General features: G+C 38.3%; 1 protein-coding gene and 1 non-coding gene across 3 annotated transcripts; one reads left to right on the top strand and one right to left on the bottom strand.

The window, feature by feature from the left end:
• Window positions 1–775: 775 nt before the first annotated feature.
• On the bottom strand, window positions 776–24,182 carry SH2D1A (SH2 domain containing 1A). Of its 2 annotated transcripts, none has more exons than XM_006082132.3 (4): window positions 23,985–24,182; window positions 9,064–9,127; window positions 4,734–4,875; window positions 776–1,134 (listed from the first exon to the last, which is right to left on the bottom strand). In XM_006082132.3, exons 1-4 carry the CDS (start codon window positions 24,119–24,121, stop codon window positions 1,094–1,096), a joined length of 384 nt encoding a protein of 127 aa, XP_006082194.1. In that variant the 5' UTR covers window positions 24,122–24,182; the 3' UTR covers window positions 776–1,093. The 2 variants fall into 2 exon arrangements, with proteins under 2 accessions (XP_006082194.1, XP_023612326.1); XM_023756558.1 differs by having other exon boundaries at window positions 1,004–1,134; window positions 4,743–4,875; window positions 23,985–24,162.
• LOC111827204 lies at window positions 14,477–14,597 on the top strand. The gene has a single exon (XR_002830705.1). It is a non-coding gene; the product is annotated as a U5 spliceosomal RNA (small nuclear RNA).

Here is a 24,182-nt window from a genome sequence, read left to right on the forward strand (position 1 = left end):
AGGTGAAAGTTTCCTTCTCTACCCCAGTGCCAATTATGTTCATTGAGTGAATGAATTCTCTGAGCCCTGGAGCAACTTGACGTGTAATCAAATCACAAGAGTCATGGAAACATAAAATGTGAGAAGAAAATACAAATCCCTATCATTGTGTAAAATCTTGGCTGTCACTTAGGTTGCAATCACTTGGAAAGGTTCAAAGTTAACGCAACCATAAGCTCTCCAATGGTCTGTAGGGCCACCTAATAGAGAGGCTGCTCGGAAATGAGCTCCGCTTGAGCCACCACTGAGGATCCACAGCTGCTGAAGCTTCCCCTTCAAAATGAGGTTTTACTTGGAGTGGCAACAATTGGGGCAGACAGAGGTAAATGAAAAGCAGTCAAGTCCACTTCATCAGATTCGCAATACAATCTCCACTCCTGTAGCATCAACTGTAATAAACATTTAGAGCATATTTTAAATTATGGGATTTTTAAACTCCAGCTTAGTCTGTGGGTTTTACTCTCCAATATCCGAACACTAGGCAAGAAGGTGGCTTTCATATTTTAACAGAAATTCTTCACTCTTTATCAAGCACTTGTTTTAGTCCACAGGGGACAGCTTCATGACTCCCAAAAGAGCCTACAACACCATAGCTAGTGGAGAGCAGAATGCATAAAGCAGAACCACACACGACAAAGATGAGGGCCACGAACCAGCTGCCTGCCGGATAATTAAGCAAGACATTTAAAAATCAGTAACTATCAAATAATATTTCACTAGAAATGGTGCTTTGGAGAAAAACCAAGGATTGTTTTTATTTATATATGGCAAAAATTAACATTAATCTTTTATAAAGTATCATGTTTTAAATCGTTTCCCATTCGTAAATATAATAACTGGAAATAACCAGTGGAATTACTTTTTCCCAATCCTCATTTTAAAGCTCCTCATTATCTGTCAAGTCCATTTCAGCTTTAACATCATGTTAGATGCTTCCATTACAGGACTATAATGGTTTTAGAAATGCATTTGTAGCTCACTGAACGGTATTATCTACAATACTTAACATATATTTAAATTATTGAAAATAAAGTAGAAGGTCTTTTATTTTTCTTCATGGTGCTTTCAGGAAGACATCAGGATCTTCTCTTCTCCCTAAAGAAAAATAATAACAAAAATCAAGAAAGATAAACTTGCAAGCTATTAAGATTACTGGTTACCTCGAACTTATAATCATAAAATTTCCAACTGTATAAAGCTCACAGAGGTACAACCCAATGATATAGCTCAAGGAACTAATGCTTAAAACTGAGTTATAAATTATGGAATGCTGAGCAGAAAAGAACAATTAGGCAATTTCTAAATTGGAGTTCTATTTCCATGTCTATGATAAAAGTCAACTATTCATTAATTTAATTTACCACTTGAGTCTAATTGTCATTTTATGCTTGAGCCCGGGTCCCTGTCAAAAAAGGGATATAACAACTCATTTTCTTTTATCATAAATATTTATTGTTTCAATCAGGCATACCTTCTTACTCCAAACAAATGATTAACCCCTTTCAATGGATGAGTAAACAATTACATATCTGATGGCTGCAGATGTTGGCTAGTATTTGGTCATTAGCCTGACACGCACACTAAAATAGCTTTGCTCAGGAGATGTAACAATTTGTGCCTGTGGAATAATAAAGTCTACTAATTTTATTTCCTTTGCCACAGTAAAATTTCATTAATTCAGGCACCACAAATTCAGAAATCAGGATCACGTGGGCCAGGCTACCATCAACTTTTCCCTCCTGAAGGGAAAATCTAGTTTACTAAGCAAAGGCAAAGGACACCCAGGTGTTCTCTGAGTTGTCCCCTCTTGCACATTATTTGTGTCTGAATTAGTGAACTGAAATGATACTTATGTATTGACAAAAGAGAATGTGGAGAATAAGATAGAATGAGACATCAAATGTTGTGGGCTCATAGAATTTTTTACATTTTTGCAGGGATTTTTACTATAAAATTTCTTTTTTATTTTTCAAGTACAGTTTACATTCAATATTATTTTGTGTTAGTTTCATTAAATTTTATAGAACATCATATTGAAATCAAAGCATGGGAATAGTCCCCTCCCCTTTCACTTGATTTGCTGGCTACATCTACTTTCTTATTGCATTTTTCTTACAGAACTTCCTATAACTACATGTTTATGAATAGATTGGCTCATAATCTCAAGCTTCCAAACCCCAACAAAAATTAAAAGTAGGGTGGGAGTCTGGGAGAAAAAAAGAGAAGGAGATTAAGAAGTACAAACTTCCACTTATAAAATAAACTAGAGGCCCAATGTACAAAAATTCATGCAAGAGTAGGCCTTTCTTCCCCTGGCTGCTGGCACCGGCTTCCCTCTCGCACCCAGGACCTGGGCTGGCTTCCCTCCGGCCACCTGCAGGCACCTGGGACCCCAGCTGGCTTCCCCTGGGCCGCCCACAGGCACCCAGCACCCGGGCTGGCTTCCCTCCAGCCCTGGCTTCATCAGAAAGGAGATCCGGAATGACTTCCAGTCTAATTAGCATATTACCCTTTTATTATTATAGACTAGAGGCCCGGTGCACAAAATTCGTGCATGGGAGGGTCCCTCAGCCTGACCTCCACCCTTTCCAATCCGGGACCCCTTGGGGGATGTCTAACTGCCAGTTTAGGCCTGATCATGCAGGGATCCAGCCTAAACCAGCAATCAGGCCTAAACCGGCAGTCAGACATCCCTCTCGCAATCTGGGACCACTGGCTCCTAACCGCTCACCTGCCTGCCTACCTGATTGGCCTTAACTGCCTCTGCCTGCTGGCCTGATTGCCCCTACCTGCCCTCCTCTGCCAGCCTGATCACCCTTAACTGCCTCTGCCTCGGCCCCCGCCACCGTGGCTTTGTCCGGAAGATGTCCAGTCTAATTAGCATATTATTCTTTTATTTGTATAGACTAGAGGGCCGGTGCATGAAAATTCATGCACTGGAGGGGGTCCCTCAGCCCAGCCTGCCCCATCTCATAGTCCGGGAGCCCTCAGGGGTGGGAGGCGACCCGGCGATCAGGGGAAGGCAACGCCCCCATCACACCTCTGCTGCTGCCACTATCGGCAGTGCAAGCTTCAGCCAGCCCTGGTTACCTGAGCCTCAGGCGGCCCTGGGCAGCTGGGCAGCCGCCATCCGAGGCTTGCCCGTGCCTCGGGCCAGCCCTAGGTGGCTGGGGGGCTGAGGGGGCTGGGGGACTGGGCGCCGCCATCTTGTGGCTGTGGGCGCCGCCATCTTTGAGGGCAGGACAGTCAATTAGCATATTCCCTCCTTATTGGCTGTGGTTGCTGCCATCTTTGAGGGTGGGGCAGTCAATTAGCATATTCCCTCCTTATTGGCTGTGGTTGCTGCCATCTTTGAGGGTGGGGCAGTCAATTACCATATTCTCTCCTTATTGGCTGTGGGTGGCACCATCTTTGCGATGGCATGAGGGTCAATTAGCATATTCCCTCTTTATTAGATAGGATTATGGGGATGTAAAGCACAGCATAGGGAATACAGTCAAAAATCCTATAAAATAAAACCCTAATATGCAAATCAACTGAATAGCGGAACGACCAGCAGAACAACTGGTCGCTATGATGCACACTGACCACCAGGGGGCCAACACTCAACCAGTTGGGGGCAGCTCCTGCATTGAGTATCTGCCCCCCAAGAGGGAGGCAACTGGCGGTAGTGATCAGGGGGGCAGGGCCAGCCAGCAGGCAGCGCCAGGCCACCAGCCAAGGCAGGTGCCAGCAGGAGCCCCCCAATCATCCCGCCCACCGGTTGCCCCGCAGATGGCCCTGATCACCAGCCAGGCCTAGGGACCCTACCCTATATATTGGGAACAGTCTCTTAGATTTAAAAATCAAAATCTGGCAAGGCTACTCTAACACTTAAAAAACAGGATGATGCAGTGATGACATGCATGGACTCTGGCTTGCACATTTTGTGGTCAGCCCTAATTCTGACACAACTGTGTGACAAAGCCAATTACTTAACTTCTCTCTGCTTCAGTTTTTCTACCCATAAGATGGGGAAAATGGTATTACTGCCTCAGAAGGATCTACTACTGTTATGTACTACTTTTATAATCAGGGCAAAAAAATGTAGCTGCCCATACAACAGTAAGATGCCTTTCCCCTGTATGAAAAGTATGGTCACTGGTGCATGCAGCATCCCGGATTGTGAGAGGAATGTCCGACTGCCGGTTTAGGCCCGACATCCCCTGAGGGGTGCCGGATTGCGAGAGGACACAGGCCAGACTGAGGGACCCCAGCCCCCATGCACAAATTTTGTGCACCGGGCCTCTAGTATCATAATAACTATGTATGATGTCAGATGGGTATTAGATTTATTGTGGTGATCACTTCATAAGTTAATAAATGTTGCATCACTATGTCATACACCTGAAACTAATATGATAATGTATGTCAACTGTAATTTAAATAAAAATTTGGTACTGGCCAGTTTGACTCAATGGATAGAGTGTCAGCCTGTGGGCTGAAGGCTCCCTGATTTGATTCTGGTCAAGAACCCATGCCTGGGTTGTGGGCTCAATCCCCAGTAGGGGGCATACAGGAGGCAGCCAATCAATGATTCTTATCATTGATGTTTCTATCTATCTCTCCCTCTCCCTTCCTCTCTGAAATAAAAATATATTTTTAAAAATAATAATAATAAAATAAAATTTTGAAAAATTAACAGTAAACCATACCTGTAGTACCTTGTGTACTTCTAGCTGAGGACTTCTCAACTGGATACTGCAGAGGTATTACAATTCCTTGATCTGGCTTCTGAAATGCTGAAATGAGATTTTTTATTTTCCGGAAAAATCTTTTATGAACCCCAGGTGCTGTCTGGAAAATAAAAGGTCAAGAAAATTATTCAACTACCTCATAATGATATGAAAAGCCCTACAAAATGTGTGAGGGGTGCTTAGAGAGGTAACATTTGTGTAACTTGTTCAAATATTTGAAAACATAAGGAAGAAGAGAAAAACAACATCCCAGAAGAGCTTACTTTGGTTGGCTGAATTTCCCTGCAAGAGGAGCTAATGAGCTGTCATTTCAGTTCTCCCAGGGGTGGTATTAGTTTGTACAAGCTCTTGCTCATTGCCTTGCCCTTTCTGCCTGCTACCCATCATACATCCCGAACCTCTAAGGGTATACAGGCCATTACCCACAATGAATTCACCAACTTAGAAGATGCAGTTAAACACAGAAAAAACTCAGATCCTACAGGTCATTAATAAAAAGCCTGAAGAATGAAACAAAAACAAAACAAAACCACCACCACGTATCCTCCCTGTCATCATCCCACAATATAAAATGCTACACAGGAAATTAAAATTGACTGTAATGATACACACAATGCATGGCTAAGTTAGTCCTTATATGCTCACCTCACAATATGTCCTGCCTCATCCTTCACATTAAATTTTTTCCTCCTTGGGAAATTTCCGTTTCCTCCCCCAAATTACTCTCTCCATCAACACTTCACTGTGACAAAGTTTTATCTATGACACGAAAATGAAAGTCTATATAAGGTCACCATTATTTATTTGTTTGTTTGTTTCTGAAGACATTATTTGCAAGTGACTATTAAAATGTATTCCTTTCCTGACATCAGTTCTCTTGCAAAAACACAGCTTGAAATCAATAACAATTTCCTGCAAAGGCTTATAAGCCAAGCTTTAGGCATCATCTCAAAACTGTCATTGGACATGAAATAAAATAGTATTGCTATAAGCAATTGAACAATGACTAGTTTTTTTAGAAAGCTATTTTTCAGCTATTCCATCTGGAAGATTTTTGAGGTGGGAGCTGTTTGTTAGCATTTAATGAGAAAACATGAGGGCTGGCACATAGACTTCTGCCAACTAGACTAAAAGCTGAAGATAGCACACTGTCCATAGTAACTCTCAGTCATTTCCTGCATTGGAGTAAGTAATTTTTCAGTGAAAGCACTGGGAAAGTTCTTTTGAGCTTTGAATTAGTGTCGACTCAAGCTCACACAGCTAGGAGCATCAGTAGGTACAGAGCACTCTTGCACTTAGCTCCACCCCTATAAAAACACCTTCCCAGAACTCTACTTTATCCAAATAACACGGTCATTTTTACAGGGGTCCAAATAGTTCTTTGGCTCCAAGATAAAATCTCCAAATTGCAAAGGCAGGTTTTAGACACAAAATACCTCCTTATATCTTCCTTAGAGCACTTTTTTCATTTTCAAAGCACTTTCCCACTTCTTGCCCCTACTGGTTCCTCAGAGATTGGCTGATTTGGTTATTCTCATTTGACAGATTTAAAAAAATGGAAATGCAAAGGTCTCAGGTTTGATTCCGGTCAAGGGCACATACCTCTACCTCTACCAATAAATGTGTTTCTCTCTCTCTCTCTCTCTGTCTGTTTCTCCCCCTCCCTTTCAGTCTCTCTAAAAATCAATGGACAAATATCCTCGGATGAGAATTAAAAAATAAATAAAATTAAAAACCCTGTTTTTAAAATAAATAAATAAATAAATAAATAAATAAATAAATAAAACCAGAAATTCACATAAATATTTATCTTTCATAATCCAGTGGATCCAGGATTCAATTTTATTTCACTCTTTGAAACAAATCTCAGCCTTACCTAGATTCCTTGCACAATCTTTGCACAGAGGATGGAATCCTACTGCCATGATTTTTCCTGCAGTGTGAAACTAAAACATTGTTCTGAACACAGTGTAAATATCTGTCATTTACCCAATTTTGAAAATACGTTTACCACAAGAATTGTAACAGTGACAACTCCCATCCTGTCACTGAACTCAGCTATTGTTCAAATTTGCACATTTCCCATATTGTCATCTCTTAGTTATCTGTGGAAACATGTTTTGGACCATAGCTGGCCTTCAATATGCTCTAGAGAAATTTCTTCCAGGCAGGTGATATGAGCTCTGGGAATACACACTAGTTTAATATTCACTTTAGCAAAAATACAATAGAGAAGGCAAAGTTAGCAGACAGAAAAAAATTGCAGTATGCATTTCAAAAATAAATATAAAGAGTTTTTTTAAAACTCTTTTCCCTTTGGAAAAAAAATGCCAACGTTCTGCTCTCTTGGTGCAGAGAATTGCAATATCACTATATTTTTATGAAAACAGGGTCAAAACAGACAAAAGCATGAGACTTATTTATGTTCAATAAGTCCTCTCTTCCTTAACATGATCACAAGCATGTAACAATCTGCATATAATGTTATACTTGAAACAAAAGAAAACAAGTTTGAAGTCATGGTTAGCTAAACCCTGATCATTTAAGACCCTTTTTATAAAAAATATCATTCCACAGCTGAAGGCTACTTCACTAGGGAGAAGAACTATTCCAGGTCAAATTACATACAAATATGCGTGTAGATATCATACAAAACTTTTCTTCATAATAAATGAAATTTAATTTCTTACTTAATCATCTCTGCAGCAATGCAGATAATTTTTTAAAATAAACAAGTATAAATTATTTTGATTGCAAATGGTACTGGTTTCCTCTAATTAGTACTGCAATATTAATTATCCTGATATAAAGCAACAGTGTGTTTGAAAAGTTCCCTGATTCATCTCAGTAGTTCAAAACATTTGTACTCTGCAATTTATGCTTTCTGGTTTACTGATGAATTTGTAAACGTTGGAGCTGTTTTAATTTGTTTAAGTCTAGGATTTAGAATTTCTTAAATGCATAGATTGAGTTATTAATAGAGGTTGATATTAGCATTTATGTTTTCAAACAGCTCACAACGAAGTGCTCTCATCATAAAAAACAGACTGTTTTAAAGAGTTGAATATCAGAGAAAGCATTTGAGGTTGAAAGTTTCAGTTGTAGGATCCTCAACATTGGTAGTATATGATATACTACCCTTGTACATGGAAATAGAGTCATTCTACAGGTATTTCTTGCTATGATACAGTGACTTTCAAATGTTTTCAAAGCCATCAGAACCCATTTTTCTAATGAAATCTTACTCAGAACTCTAGTTGATAAACAAAATAAAAGAAAACTGCTCAGATTAAAGACAAACTTCGGACTCAAAAGCCTAGCTGCCTATGTCCTTCTCTGCTTCTGCAACCCACAGACAACCCCAAGACACCAGGTGAAAGAAACATTAAGATTTTGCAGAGCATAGCGTAAAAACCACTGCAATGTTCCCTCTATCTCTATTCCACCTCTCCATGTCCTTCCCACTTGGCTCAGTTGGGAGTCCTGCCTTCAAACTTAGAGCAGCTCTGGTTACCCTAATACTTGGAAAACCCTCCCTTTTTTGAACTCCTGTAGTAAATAAGGTAGCACTTCATTATATACAATCATATTGTTTGTTAGCAATTTGGGAAAGTTCAAATTTGAGGGCTTATTATGTTCCAGGTCCTGTGGTTAAGAACTTTTTTTATATGCATTATCTTATTAATCATAAATTGAGCCCTATGAATAAGGGACTATTTTTAGGCTTATTGTACAGATGAAGAAACTGGTTCATAGAAAAAGTTAAGTAACCTGCCCAAGGTCATAGACCTATCAGGGAGGAGAGGAAACCCGACTTGGAGCCCAGAGCCATCTGACAGCAAGTCCAGGCTCTCAGATTGCTGTGTAATTCATGTTGTATCTCCCCAAGGGTATTATAAGCTTTGAGAAAATAATCCACCACAGCAGCAACACTCATATTAGTACCATTCACTAAATGATTGCTGATTTAATTATTTTACACATTTTATTGTACACATTTAATTATTGTGTCACAATAATTGACAAAAGTTTGACACAACTCCTCAACATTTTTTATTCTTTTCCCCAAGGTAAGACCACTCCATACAATGGTGGTTAAACAGAACTGGGACCAAAATTCTCTAAAAGCTTCTTAATGATCCATGAACACTTTTGGATTGCCGCTTTAGTGATTTGAATCTGATGAATATTTGGGGAATGTAGGATTTGACAGCTCTTTTATAAAACCAGCCTAAATTCAAACACCTCCCTGATACCCACAGAAGTAAAAATAATAAAAGATATATACCTCAGCACTCCAAGAACCTGTGTCTGTCTGGGATACTCGGTATGTATAAATGTAACCTTGATACCTGTGAAAGAATAAACTCCATTACTGAAAAATTCTAAAAGAACAAGTGGATGCTCTCAATTTGAGCTTTACTATTACATATAAATGTCACATATACTGGGACACACACATATGGAACCATGAATTCATAGGAACAAAAACCTGGGGAATCTAACTGGCTTGCATATTATATACAGCAGATCACAGTTTCCAGTAACCATTCTTTATCTTTTCCTTTTTAAAAAAATGTAGGAGCTCATACTCCTAAGATTTGTCTAGTTGAAAGTTTGGATAGAAACAAACTAGAGACCTGTGTTGCAACTGGTAAAAACCATGAATTATTAAATAGATTTAACTAAGTATAGCCTTATTATTTTTCAGTACATATCGAGCATTAAGGTGAAAACATTTCACTGGGATAAGGTACTACCAGGCCCACTTAAAATAATAGGAACAATAATATTAATTGTAAGTATAAGTGTAATACTATATTCCTAGATTACTATTACTATGTTACTTTATAATACAGTGTGTCCTAAAAAATGTTTAGCTCAATTTTGAAAATTAAATATATTTTAATAAACACTGCCTTTGTAATTATTCAAAGTGTGTGTATACATTTTGGGGGGATCCCCTATATATTATAAAATAGAGGTAACAGCAATTTGAATTAAAACGGAGTCCTGCTAAAGTACTACTTGAAAGCAGCTTGTCCTTTCAGATGGAATAAATATTCTCCCTCATTACTCAGTGTGTATGCAGATTGTATATCTATATATTTGATTTCTACCACATACCAAGAGTTTTATATGCTGTATTAGTTTGCTCAGGCTGCCATAGCAAAATACCATAGACTGGGTGGCTTAAACAAAAGAAATTTATTTTCTCACAGTTCTGGAGGCTGGAAGTCCAAGATCAAGGTACCAGCAACATAAGTTTCATTCTGAGGCCTCTTCTCTTGGCTTATAATCAGACACCTTCTTGCTGTGTGCTCACGTGACCTCTTCTTTTTATGCGTGCATGGAGAGAATGAATGATCTCCCTTTTTCTTTTTCTTCTTTTAAGGCAACCAATCTTATTGTATTAGGGCCTCACCATTATGACCTCATTTAACCTTAAATACATTCTAAATACCTATCTCCAAATACATCCACATTGGGGGTCAGGTTTCAACATATGAATTTGTGGGGGGACATGACTCAGTTCATAGCATTCTACCCCTGATGCCCCCAGTCATGTCCTTCTCATATGCAAAATACATTCATTCCATCACAATAGCCTCCAAAGTCTTAAATCATTCAAGCATCAACTCTAAAGTCTAAAGTCCAAAGTCTTATCTAAATATCATCTAATCAGATATAGGTGAGACTCTGAGTATGAGTCATCTTGAGGCAAAATTCCTCCCCAGCTATGAGCCTGTGGAACCAGATGAGTTGTTTGCTTCCAAAATACAAAGATGAGATGCTTAGTACAGATATCCCTATTTCAAAAGGGAGAAATAGGAAGGAAAAAAAGGGTGACAGGTCCTAAACAAGTCCAAAACCTCATAATGCCAATTCCATTAGATATTAATGCTTGAGAATAATCTTCTTTGGGTTGATACTCTGCCCTCCAGGCACACTGTGTGTCACTGTCACCCCCACAGCTCTGGGGGTAGCCTGGCCCACTCAGCAATGTTGGGTTCTGATTCCACTTTGAAACCTAGGTAGAAGCAGACTAGCCCTTCTGGGCCTGTGCACTCTGGGCCTATGGTGGGAGTGGTATCACTGATGATCTCTGAATCATCTTCAAGGCCATTCTTCCCTTTTCTTGAAAGATAAAGCATGTTTGCAGCCAAATTGTTCTGTTCTCCTGTCCTATTCCCTTTGGCCCAAATTGACAGTGTCTCTGAGACTTGGCTCCAAACTCTATTCTTGGCTTCTGCTGAAATGGCTAGTTAACATCATAGGTAATCTCCTTAAGGAGTGATTATCTGGCCACACCCTTGGTGTTCTCTCCAGAAGAAGTTTCCTCATTTTTTGCCATGTGGGTAAGCTAAGAATTTGCCAAATCTTTAAGTTCTGATTTCTTTTCGCTTATCAATGCTTTCTTGAATTCATCTCTCTCCCTTTGCATTTTACTATAAGCAGTCAGGAGGATCCCAGGCACTTCAACAACTTCACTTAGAAATTTCTCCTGCAAAAGATCCAATTTGCAAGTTCCACCTTCCACAAAACACCAGAACACAGTTCAGCTAAATTCTTTCCACTTATTACAAGGATATAAATTCTTTCCTCCAGTTTTCAATAACATGTTCCTTATTTCCATCTGAGACCTCACCAAGAACTTTCACATTTATAGCTCTACCAACATTGTGTTCACAGCAATGTAGGCTTCGCTTAGCATGCACCTCCAAACTCCTCTAGCCTCTACCAATTGTGCAGGTTCAAAGCCATTTCCACATTTTTAGGTATTTGTTACAGCAGCACTGTATTTCTTGGTACCAAAATCTGTATTAGTCTGCTTAGGCTGCCAGAGCAAAATGGCTTAAACACAAGAAATTTATTTTCTCAAAGTTCTGGAAGCTGGAAATCCAAGATCAAGGTGCCAGCAACATAGTTTTCATTCTAAGGCTCCTCTTGGTTTGTAGGCAGCCACCTTCTTGCCATGTGCTCACATGACTTCTTCTTTGTGTGCATGCATGGAGAAGAGTTCTCTTCTTTTTATAAGACCACCCATCCTCTTGGATCAGGGCCCCACCCTTATGACCTCATTTAACCTTAATTATCTTCTAAAGTCCCTATCTAATATAGTCACATTGGGAGTTCGGGCTTTAACATGTGAATTTGACAGGAACACGATTTAGTCCATAGTACATGCATTATCTCTTTTGGACCACACAACAATCTTATGAGCTTTCTGTTACGAAATTCATTTTGTAGATGAGAAAACTGAAACTTTGAGAAGTTAAGTAACCAAAGCCACACTAGAGATCGAGCAACAAAGAGCAATTTGAATCAAGCCTATTTAACTCTAGAGTCCCAGCTCTTGACCCCCACACGATAATAGATATAGATTATTTATTACATTTTAGTATATATAATAATGCTACTTAATTTGCCTAAAAATTTTTTACTTCTTATAAAAGTAAACTTTATGCTGAATATTTTCAAATTATGAATGTGAATCTGGATCAACAGAGTTTGATTAAAGATATTTCTGATTATTATTCTTAGCTACAAATTTGGGTCAATATTGGTCAGAATACATACTGAATTCAGATAAAAATAAATGTGTTTAAACTTAAAAGAACAGATGATTCTAAAGCATTCAAAACAGAGGGTCATCCTTGAGTAACTGACCTAATTTACCATTAACCCCCTTTAGAACTAAGTCTTTAAATATGTGGATTAAATTACTATATATTTAATCAATGTCCATCAGCATTGATTACCTTAAGAACAGAAAACACCCAAATACTCTAATCAGGTTCATTCAATTTGTAAAACAAAAAAACAAGACAAGAAAGATCAATTTAATTGCTGGTGTGATTATAGGAAATGTTTCATTTTTCTATGAAGGTTTATCAGAATATTTAGATCATATATAAAGTAGGTTAATATATGCATATGTGTAATATGTAAATATTAAATGTTACATTGTTAAAGTCCTTTGTTTTTTTAAGCAATTGAAATCTACCTCAAAGTCCATTGATTTCAGTAAGCACTCTACAGGGAACAAGGCAAGAGCTTTGATTTCCATTTTTCACCATGGGAACTCAAATGTAAAGCTTGAAATGATTTTCTTAAAGTCACACAAAATGGAGATAGAAGCAGGGAAATAGACCCTTAAATCTATTTTCCCTCTGGGAAGCGATTAACGGCAATAATTCGGTACCATTAAAGGTGACGTGGAAAGGTATTATTTAAAATCTCAGCAATAATGAAAGCAAAATTCCAAGTAACTGGTTTTCCACTTTCTAAAACAGTGGGTCTCTAAAAAATACAATGAATCTATTTCCCTACTATCACTCAGCTTCATCTAGTCAAAATAAATGAGTCTGTTTTGAAAATTGTTTCCTAACGAATCTGATCTTATCTCACTTTCAGTTAAGCAGCAGGAACCTGAGTACCACTTCAAAAGTCCTTACCTCCTTCAGTCTCTGAACAAGCCTGTGTCGGTGACACATAAAACTTCTGGTGATTAACCCATCTAATATTAACAATTTCCTATTCCCAACCCCTCAAATTTCTGAATGAGCAAAATTCTTTCACCCCTCAGATAAGCCAGCAGTTCATCTCTTCCCCTTTCAAGTCGCTGAAATAACTGACCAAGGAGGGATCCCCTATAGTCAGCTCTCACTGTCATATGTCAAGGATAGAAGAGATCTAAAACAGGGCGATTCAAGTTACATTCTCAGGGTAACATTATCGACATTACCTGGGATTTTGTTAGAAATGCTGAATCTCAGGACCTACCCCAGAACTGCTGAATCAGAATCTGCATTTTAACAAGATTTCCAGGATTTCTCTAAGAACCATAAAGTGACTAACATACAAAGGGAATACCCACACCTCATTGGGAATATTGATGGCAATTTCCCCAAAGTCAAGCTGGCTCCTTTAACTCACTCAGGAACTTCTGTGTCATTTCCCCCAAGATTCACTCAGTCTATGCATTAAGAATGAAACTTTATTTAAATATAAGCTGAAGCTTTTTTCAATTGTTTCAGTTCATTGAGCAGTGTTTCTGAAGCATTTACTCCCTCTTCCCCAATAAGATTTCATAGTTTTGTTTTCTGTAACTTTTATTATGAACAATAACTTTGTAATATAAAATTCAACTAAAATATTGAATATGGTTTTTTTCAAACTACACATACTCTCTCCCTGTCCACTGAAAAATCACTGCTCTAGAAAATAAATAGGCAAATTATAACAAGAGCTATCAAAGTGTGTGTATTTTTTATGTAATGACCTTGCTCATCTTCATACACTTCAGGAAATCAAAGACAAAAGCAATTTGACAAAGATTTTCATAATAGTTTTATTTTAATAGTGAAAAAAATGGAATTAGCCTAAATATCCCTAAATAAGAAATGTTCCTAAAAATAAGGAAATGGCAATAGAAAGAATGGTTCAAAATTATACCAAAATTCAAAGGTATTAGAGTCCTATATTTTTCAAAAAATTGTAAGCATATGGATTATGTTGATACAAAATGATAGTATGTGAAAAAAAGTGGACACTGATTGCAACTGTTCAAAACTGTCTTTTCCTGTATGTATATAAACTAGAAGTAAATTTAAACTAATATAAACATATCCTTGCATGTTAATTTTCCCTATAAAGTTACGTAAGTGACTCATAACTTTTTTTAAAGAAAAATAAGCATACTCTGGTTTCTCTTCAGCTTGCATAAATCGTTCGCCTTTTACTAAAGATTTCCATGTAAAGAAACAAAGAAAAAGAGAAAGAAAGAGAAGTATAATTACCATCTGGAGCTTTACAAGTCTAGCCTATGCAAATCACAAATCATAAAAATATCATTCGCTTTTAAAAACTGTTACATCCCACCCTGCCAGTGTGGCTCAGTGGTTGAGTGGTGATCTATGAACCAGGAGGTCACGTTTCAATTCCCAGTCAAGGCACATGCCTGGGTTGTGGGCTCGATCCCCAGTCGGGGGCGTGCAGGAGGCAGCCGATCAATGATTCTCATCATTGGTGTTTCTATCTCTCTCTCTCCCTCTCCCTTCCTCTCTGAAATCAATAAAAATATATATTAAAAAAAACAGTTACATCCCTTTTAGAATCACCTTTCCTGTGACTCCTTCCATTAATACAAGCAAACCAAGAATGTAGTGCAATCTTAACTTTTTTCTCCCATCAAATCTTTTGTCAGGCATGTTAATAAGCTTGGAATTTTAATTTTATCAAGAAAAAAATCTAGAAAATGAATAATTGGTGGAAAACAGTAGAGTTTTTTGTTGTTTCCATTTATTTTCTTAACTAATATTTTGCATTTTAATGATTACAAAGGATATGCTGATTCAGTCCCTGCTGATATTTAAATTTGCCTTTCCCACCCCTCCCCCCCTCAAAAATGGTCCCCAACCCTTAAAAACATGTCTGGTTAGAAATGGGCCAAAACCAGTTTGGCTCGGTGGATGGAGCGTCGGCCTGCAGACTGGGAGGTCCCGGGTTCGATTCCGGTCAAGGGCATGTGCCTGGGTTGTGGGCACATCCCCGGTGGGGTGGGGGATGTGCAGGAGGCAGCAGATCGATGTTTCTCTCTCATCAATGTTTCTAACTCTATCTCTCTGCCTGTGTCTATACAAACTAATGCAATGAAAGAAAGAAATGGACAAGAAGAAAGCAACCTGACTTATTTCTTATTTTCTCAAGGGGTCAGTGTTGGGGACAGATCTTGGTTTAGAACAGATAAAACCACATCAATTCCTTCTTTATACCACTTCAAGGACTACACAAAAGAAAAAGGTTACCTATATATGATTTCTTCATGACACTGCAAATAAAGCTAGATAATATCCATGCTGCCTGTGTCTATACAAACTAATGCAATGTGCAAAGTTCAAGGCACAATTAAAATGTGACTGATTTTTAAACAAATATTTCAGAACTTGTATATACAGAGGAATGGTATCCTATACAAAGCCATTATTATTGAGACTATAGCAGGGGTGGGCAAACTTTTTGACTCGAGGGCCACAATGGGTTCTTAAACTGGACCGGAGGGCCGGAACAAAAGCATGGATGGAGTGTTTGTGTGAACTAATATAAATTCAAAGTAAACATCATTACATAAAAGGGTACGGTCTTTTTTTTTTTTTAGTTTTATTCATTTCAAACGGGCCGGATCCGGCCCGCGGGCTGTAGTTTGCCCACGGCTGGACTATAGTCCGATCCAAGAAGTTTCTGAATTTCTTATGGCCCAATATTCATTCTATAAGAGTGAATTTGAATTTTCAGAACTGTCCAAAGTCATTCAGCTTCAAGTCTGATGGTAAAACCGTGTAACCCCAGTTTTGATGAGTCATGACAATAAATATAATCTCTTCTCCTGAACTGCCACATAACATTTTATTTATGTACTCCTATAATGGTCTAACTTTGTATTGCAATTATATATAGAATTTTTATTTATAGCAAATATCTACTGCATGTTAACTTTACTAATATTAACTCATGCAATAATCCTCATAAACAACCCTGTGAGGTAAGTACCATCCCTCTTTTCACAAATAAGGAACCTGAGGCACAGTAAGTTTAATTAACTCGCCCAAGGTAAAACAGCTACTTAAAGGCCAGAGTTGGGATGCATACCCAGAGAATCTGGCTGAAAATCTGGGCTTTCTCTTATATCAGAGGGAATGAATTAACAAATTGGTTTTAAGGTGAATTCAAAATCAGGCCGAAGGGCTGAAGCCAGGAGGGAAGAGCCCAAAAGACATCCCCTTTCCTTGAGTTAAATGACAACTTCAGACTAATATTGCCACTTCAATTTTATATTGTCAGCCAGAGTCAGCACTTGATTTACTGGCCTGTAAATTGTCCATTTGGTGGTTTATATGTTTCAAATTTCATCCTGGGCTGGCCTTCTGGCTTGCTCTGCCAATAATGGATTATGCTCAATTAAACCAAAATAATTGTGGTGGCGACACCAAAGCACATATCCAATTGTATTTACAAACTGTAAGCCCAGCCAGGGTGGTTGAGTGTCAACCTATGAACCAGGCGGTCACCATTCGATTTCTGGTCAAGGCACATACCCGGGATGTGGGCTTGATCCCCAGTGTGGAGCGTGCAGGAGGCAGTTGATCAATGATTCTCTGTCATCACTGATGTTTCTATCTCTCTCCCTCTCCTTTCCTCTCTGAAATCAATAAAAATATATATTTCTTAAAACTATAAGTTAAGTTATAATTTCTCATTCTTTTGAGTTCTATGCAACACTGTTCCTCTCTTACAACTGATAAGTTGCAATTTTATTTTGTCACTGCTCCTTCCAGTGAAATTTCTCCAGTGAAATTGTTTGATAGGCATTTTATTCCCAGTCATGCTTTAAATCTTAAAGGACAAAAAGATAATTATCCTTTTATCTCAAGATATATATGTCAAATGACTTCATTATGTGTCCTTGAAGCTAAAGAATATAATAGCACTTCTTTCAAATATTCTATTAGATAAGTAGCAAACAAAGTCAGATATGTACAGAAGTATGCTAATTATGGAAATAAACTATTTCTTCAAACTAACTGTTTTAAATATTTTAAATTAGTTTTTTCTCTTATCACCATCAAACTATCCCATGGAATAGCTGGGACTTTCCCAATTATTATCCACCTTGAGGATGAGAAGGGAAGAAAAGTGAGAGCTCAAATGTACCTTAGTGAAAAGAAACATGCTACATCTTGAAAACAAAAAATAATAAAATTAAAACTATTAGCATTAATAAGAGCATTTTGTATACTGGGTGAATATAAGAAAAACACATAAAGTCAATAGCTTTCCTATGCAACAGAAAATATAGTGGAAAAAGATTCTATTTACAATAGAAACAAAAGAATCGACACACATTTATACACATTATAACTGAAATAAACTTTAAAATGTGCAAGACCTACAGGAAAAAAACTACAAACCTTTATTAGTGGATGTAAATTAAAAAATTAATAAATGGAGAGACATGTCAGGTTTGGGAGTGGGAAGACTAAATTCCTTAATGATGACAGTTCCTCCTTTATTTATTAGTGTAATCCCAATGGGATTTTTTAAATTTAGCAAAATTATTCTAGAATAATTTTGAATAACCAACAGATCAGAATAGCAAATAATTATTTTTTATTGTTGTTAATCCTCACCTGAGGATATCTTTCCCACTGATTTTTAGAGAGAGGGTAAGGGAGAGAGAGAGCAAAAGAAAGAGAGAGAGGGAGAGAGAGAGAGAGAGAGAGAGAGAGAGAGAGAGAGAGAGAAATATCAATGCAAGAGAGACACATCGATCAATTGCCTCCTGCATGTGTCCTGATAGGGGCTGAGGATCGAACCTGCAACCCAGGTACAGGCTCTTGACCAGGAATCAAACCTGAGGCCCTTTTGGTATGAGACCCACACTCTAACCACTGAGCACACTGGCCAGGGCAAGAAGAGCAAATACTTTTTTAATGTATTAAAACATTATGTTACTGTAGGGGTCCAAAATGAGTCTCCCCAGAGAGTGCCATACTGCCATGCAGATTGTTTCTAGCTAGAACTAAAACCTAACAAACTCAAGAAGTTTTGTGTTTTTTCCTCCCCCTCATCTCCCTAAGGGAGGGAATTCAGGTAGGAAAAAAAAAAACTGCTTCGGGAATGAAACCTTAGCATATTCACTTTAGCACATATGAATTAAGTGTGGCAGACAGGGAGGATCAAAGCAAGTCTGTTTGTTAGATTCCCTTCTGTCATATTATTTCTGGGTGGCCCAACAAGAAATTGTTTACCATGTATTTGCTCTTTCTCATCTACCTGTGAACTGCTTACTTTGCCTTTGAAGTCCATAACCCCTGCCTCCGTCTCCTTAGTCCAGAAGGGCATGTAAGTTTCAACTGCCCAATATGTCCTAAGGTTTCATGTTCTTATTGAAGCCCATATGTATATATATAATAAATTTGGTCATTTTGTTCTGTTAATCTGCCTCATGTTAATTTGATTATTAGTCAGAGCAGAAGAACTTACAAGGATAGAAGGAAAATTTATTTTCGCACCCCCACAATGCTATAGTGCTGGTAATATAAGAATAAATAGATGAATTGAGCCAAGTAGATAGTTGCAAAACAATAATTGTTACATGTAAGAATTTAATATATGGTAAAGGAGGCTAATCAATGGGGAATGGAAGTTCTATTTATAAATTTTATGGGACCATTGTTAGCTATTTCAAGAAAATTAAATTAGATCCATTCTCCACATTAAAATAAAATTCTAAATGGAATTAAAGGGTTAAATATAAATTAACCAAACCACAAATTTAAAAGAAAAATTGAATGAAGTTTTTATGACACTTCTGGAGAAGAAAGAACTGTCTAAGCTGGGAAGCAAAGAAAGAAATAAAACACAAAGAAAATGAGTGACAGATTTGACTACTAAAAATGTTAATTTTTTCTGTGTGTCAAAGAAAACTAATGGCAAACACGAAACTGAAAAAAGATATAAAAATCCATAATGTGTTAAGAAAAATAGTAAGATCCAAATGGTCAATGGGTAAAGTACATAAAGAGCTAATTCATGAACGAAGAACTATAGCAGCTTTCCAGTTATAAAACAGACTCAATCACTAATCAAAGAAATATGAAATAAAGAGTCAGACACCAAATTTCAAGAATTTTTTTAAATAGGATTTCTCACTTCTAGGGAGGGTGTGGTGAAATGGACACTCTCATGCATTACTGGTGAACAAATATATGAATTGGAAGAATCACTTAGGAAAAAATATTCGCTGATCATATATACATCAAAAATCCCAAGCTGTTTATGTTTCTTAGAAGTTGCACATCTTTAAAATGTATTCTAAAGAAGTAATCACAAATACAAAGAAAACTTTCTGGACTGAAATAGTAATCATAATGGAATTTATAATAGCAAAAAATGGAATTATTCTAATGTCTAAAAGTAGATTACTGGTTAAGGACAATATAGTACAGTCACTGGCTGGACTATCATGCAGCCATTAAAAATAATGTTTGAGCCCAACTGGCGTGGCTCAGTGGTTGAGTGTTAACCTATGAACCAGGAGATCACAGTTCAATTTCCAGTCAGGGCATATGCTTGGATTGCGGGCTCGATTCTCAGTAGGGGGTGTGCAGAAGGCAGCCAATCAATGATTCTCTCACATTATTGATGTTTCTATCGCTTTCTCCCTCTCCCTTCCTTTCTCTGAAATCAATAAAAATATATTTTAAAAATATAATAATTTTTAAAAATCATTTGTAAGAACATTACATATGAATGGGTGTTTTGTGAGATTTTTTTAAATCCTCACCTGAGGATATTTTTTCCATTGATTATTTTACACAGTCTGGAAGGGAGGGAGGAGGGAGAGCGAGAGAGACACATTGATTGGTTGCCTCCTGCTTGCACCCTGACATGGGCCGGGAAACGTCTGCAGGCCGACGCTCTAACCACTGAGAAAACCGGCCATCGTAAATGGGTTTTTTTCATGTTAAGCAGAAAACTCATCAGAATACAATTATTGTAAGAGCACATGTGTGTTTACAAAGAAATTTTAAATTAAAATTAAAATTTAGAAGAAAATCAACTTAATTTTCAATAATAATTGTCTTTAGGTTATAAAACTATAGATGGTTTCTCCCTCATTCCCATTATCTACATTTTTCAAATTTTCTATAATATGAATAGACATTAAGAACTATTTTTAATAGACTTACTGTACAAAAAATATAGATTTATTTATTGAAAATAGTTAAAGAACAATTTCTCACTTTAAATGTAGGTGAGCAGTCCTATAAATAGAAAACTTCTCTAGTACTTTATGAGATTCAATTTTCCAAAACTGAACAGGGGGAAAGGACTATCTGAAGGCCATGACTGAGGGTTAAGAACTGGGGAAAGGAACAAGCATAGCTTCAAAGTATAGTTTATAGTTTGAAGGCAAATGCAATGTTGTATTCCTACATTAAAAATACAGAAACTGAAACTCAACCAAACCTTGTTGAATAATGGGAGTAAACAGAAGATAGAATGAGTAACTATTCTGAGCAAACCCGATAATCACTGAATGTTTGTTACTTATACCTTATTGTTCATGTGTATATGACACCATTTACATGGTTATTTCTACTGCACATCATAAGCATACATGTTTTGGTTTAAAATGAGTGCATGGTTTATTTTAAAAAGAAATGTGATTTTGTTATTGCAGCCTAGTATTAAAATTAGGGGGGGAGAAAGGGTTATATTTATCAAAAGGGACTCCCAACTCAAAAAAGTTGAGAAACTTTCATAAAAAGCAATATATCCTAGTGTCTTCCCTGCGAAGCACAGTCTGGCAGTCACCTCTAAGACTTGGAGAGCCCAGTGTGCCCATCAAAAGATGTTAGGGGGACTCCCAATTTGCCTACTATTTTCTGCGACTGCATAAGGAGGTTTGCATGGAAACTCAGAGTCATAAAAGCTGAAAAGACAAGTATCACATGATCTCACTTATATGTAGAATCTGATGAACAAAATAGATCCAGAGACATGGAAGCATGGAACACACTGACAAATCTCAGAGGGAAGGTGAGGGGGAGAAATTAGGGGGGGCGGATAGATTAACCAAAGAACTTATATGCACATATGCATAATCCATGGACACAGACAATAGTGCAGTGAAGGCCTGGGGTGGGGCTGGAACAGGATAGAGGGGGTCAATGTTGGAGCCCTCCCACAGTCCCTTCCCAGCTGGCCAACCTCCCGAGTCCCTCCCTGGCCCCGATCCTGCACCGGTGGGGATCCTCGGCCTGGCCTTTGCCCTCTCACAATCCAGGACCCCTCAGGGAATGTCAGAGCGCCAGTTTTGGCCCTATCCTGCAGGCCAGACCGAGGGATCCCACTTGTGTACGAATTTATGCACTGGGCCTCTAGTACTTTCAATATTAAAGATAAATTTTAAAAATAGATATTTTAAAAATTAAAAGAAATAAACTGTATTTATGCAAGATTCCCTTTGGATGAAAACTTAAATGTTTGAGAAGTCCCCACCTGCCTAAATTAATTTCTTATGTGATCCTGGCCTACATGGGCAAAAGGCTAAAGTTGTCCTCATCTCTTGCCTATTTTATAAACAGCAATCTTATGCAGAAGGCAGGGGAAACATTACTATTTCTGTTTTACAAATATGGAAACCAGAACCCAGAGAAGTTGAGTGACTTCCCCAGAGTTCCACACACTGGCCTCCTGATATCGGTCCAAAGCTCTTTGTGGTAAGAAACAGTATTTGCTTTGATGGTTCACTCATTAATTCAAAAATATATATTGTGTACCTATTATGTGCCTCATAATGCCTTTTATGTGCCAGATTATGTTCCTGGTGTATGAAACAATGTCCCTACACTCATGGAAGTTTACATTTTAGTAGGAGAGCCCAGCAATAAATAAGTAAACAAGCAAATGTCAGGTAGTTTAAAGCTCCTTGAAGAAAAATAGATAGTGTAACAGAGACAGGAGAGAGCACTTATTTGATTTCAGAGAGGAAGGAAGAAGGAGAGAGAGATGGGAACATCAATGATAAGAGAGAATCATTACCGGCTACCTCCTGCATGCCCCACACTGGGGACAGAGACCACAACCTGGGCATGTGTCCCAACTGGGAATCGAACCATGACCTCCTGTTTCAAAGGTCAATGCTCAACCACTGAGCTACAACGGCTGGGCTGGTCCACTCACTTTTCCATCTTCTTTTGAGAAGAATGGAGCCTAAGAATACTACTTGGCTCTCATTGACTTTCCCCAGTTTCCGCTTGGGCAAAACAAACAATATAAGCAAAACATAAAGATATGAGCCCAAGAGATTGAATAGCTTCCACGTATTTCCTTTGAAGCCTTTATAATAAATGCATTTAGCGTGGCCTGACAGTTGCCATAAACATGGCTTGATCATTAAATAAATAAACAAACAATGAAAATCCTCTATCACCAGCCTCGGTATAATCTTTCTTCATTGGCCCAGGAGCTATTTTAAAATCTTGCAGTGTATCATTAGGTACGGAAATTACTACCAAGCATTTTCCCTCATTTTGTTTCTATCTAGAACCTACTTTGCAGAGCCAGTGTTTTCATATGGGTGTTTTTATCCTGCTGACGAAAAGTAATTGAGCTACGTACTTCCTTAGAAATGCCCCATGGGTACTGACAGAAACTGACGAAAAGAAAACATATAATAGTAATAATAGCTTACATTTACAGAATATTTACTGTGTCTCAGGTCCAGTGCTCAATTTTTTTTACTTGTATTATGGCATTTAACCCTCACAATTCTATCAGGTAGGTAGTAATATTATACCCGTTTTATAGGTAAGAAAACTGAGGGACTGAGGGTTAACTTGCTAAAGTCACAAACCTAGCATTGGACTAGCACAGGATTAGGTCTCAGATCCACACGACTCTGGAGCCTTGGAGAAAAGACGAAGTTGCATCTGATTCAAAATGGGGCGTTAAATGTGCCCAGGTGAAGGGCAAAGCTGATTCATAACAAGGGTGTTTTCCCTCCATGTCCTTTACAACTTTTGTCTGTACTAGCTTTTATCAAAAAGGGGTCCTTCCCCAGACACAGCTCTTCTAAAGGAAGCTGAATAAGCAGATCCAGAGAGGCAGTTTTACTCACAAACATCCCCATTTCAGCAGCCTACTGAAACTGACATTGCATTCTCAAAGTAATGGATTTAGATTCTTAGTCTGCTTCCTCTTCCTGAAGTTGATGGTCTTCTTTTGGGATGATACCTCCAAATCCATTTAAAGAAAGCTGGGGAGAAGCCTTTCTTTCTCTCAGGAGCTGGTGGCCCTAAATCTGGCTGTTCCATCATCCCAGGCCTCTACCTTGCTGGCCTCTACTAGAGGACAAAGGGGAAGTGGTAAGTCGGGATCCTGGGTCTTTCTCTGAACAAAGGTAAATTCCAGACACTGTTTCCCCACTCAAAAAGGAGTTTTCTGCAATTGAACCAAAAGGTCCTGCGGATGCCTTTTATGGAGATCAGGAGGCCCAGGGAGTGAAATACACAGCATGGTCCACCATGGCCCTGCACTGGACCTGAGAAAGCACATTGCCTGCCCCCGCCACTCATACCCACTGCCTGTGTCCATCCTCTGCAAGTCCCGGGCCCAGCCACCCCACGATGTACTCACAGCACACACAGGCAGTACGCCCCTGGGACACTCTCGCTGTCCCTCAGCAAATAGCTGCCGTCCAGACCGGTGGCAAGCAGGAGCTTCTCTCCTGTCTCCCGGCTGATTTTGCCATGATACACAGCCACTGCGTCCATGGCCTGGTGGACTTTTGGGCGGGCCGAGGTGTGGAATAGGAGAACAGAGATGCTGCTGCTG

The sequence above is a fragment of the Myotis lucifugus genome, unplaced genomic scaffold (assembly GCF_000147115.1).
Source record: "Myotis lucifugus unplaced genomic scaffold, Myoluc2.0 scaffold_2, whole genome shotgun sequence".
NCBI classification, from domain to species: Eukaryota; Metazoa; Chordata; class Mammalia; order Chiroptera; family Vespertilionidae; genus Myotis; species Myotis lucifugus.

What these genes read in the sequence shown, in the direction of transcription:
- SH2D1A (XM_006082132.3), bottom strand. Translation starts at nt 24,121, where the DNA reads ATGGACGCAGTGGCTGTGTATCATGGCAAAATCAGCCGGGAGACAGGA. An exon ending in GCGTACTGCCTGTGTGTGCT is followed by an intron (nt 9,128 to 23,984) that starts GTGAGTACATCG and finishes ATTCTTTCACAG; the next exon opens with GTATCAAGGTTACATTTATA. An exon ending in AAGTACACAAGGTACTACAG is followed by an intron (nt 1,135 to 4,733) that starts GTATGGTTTACT and finishes ATTTTTCTTTAG; the next exon opens with GGAGAAGAGAAGATCCTGAT.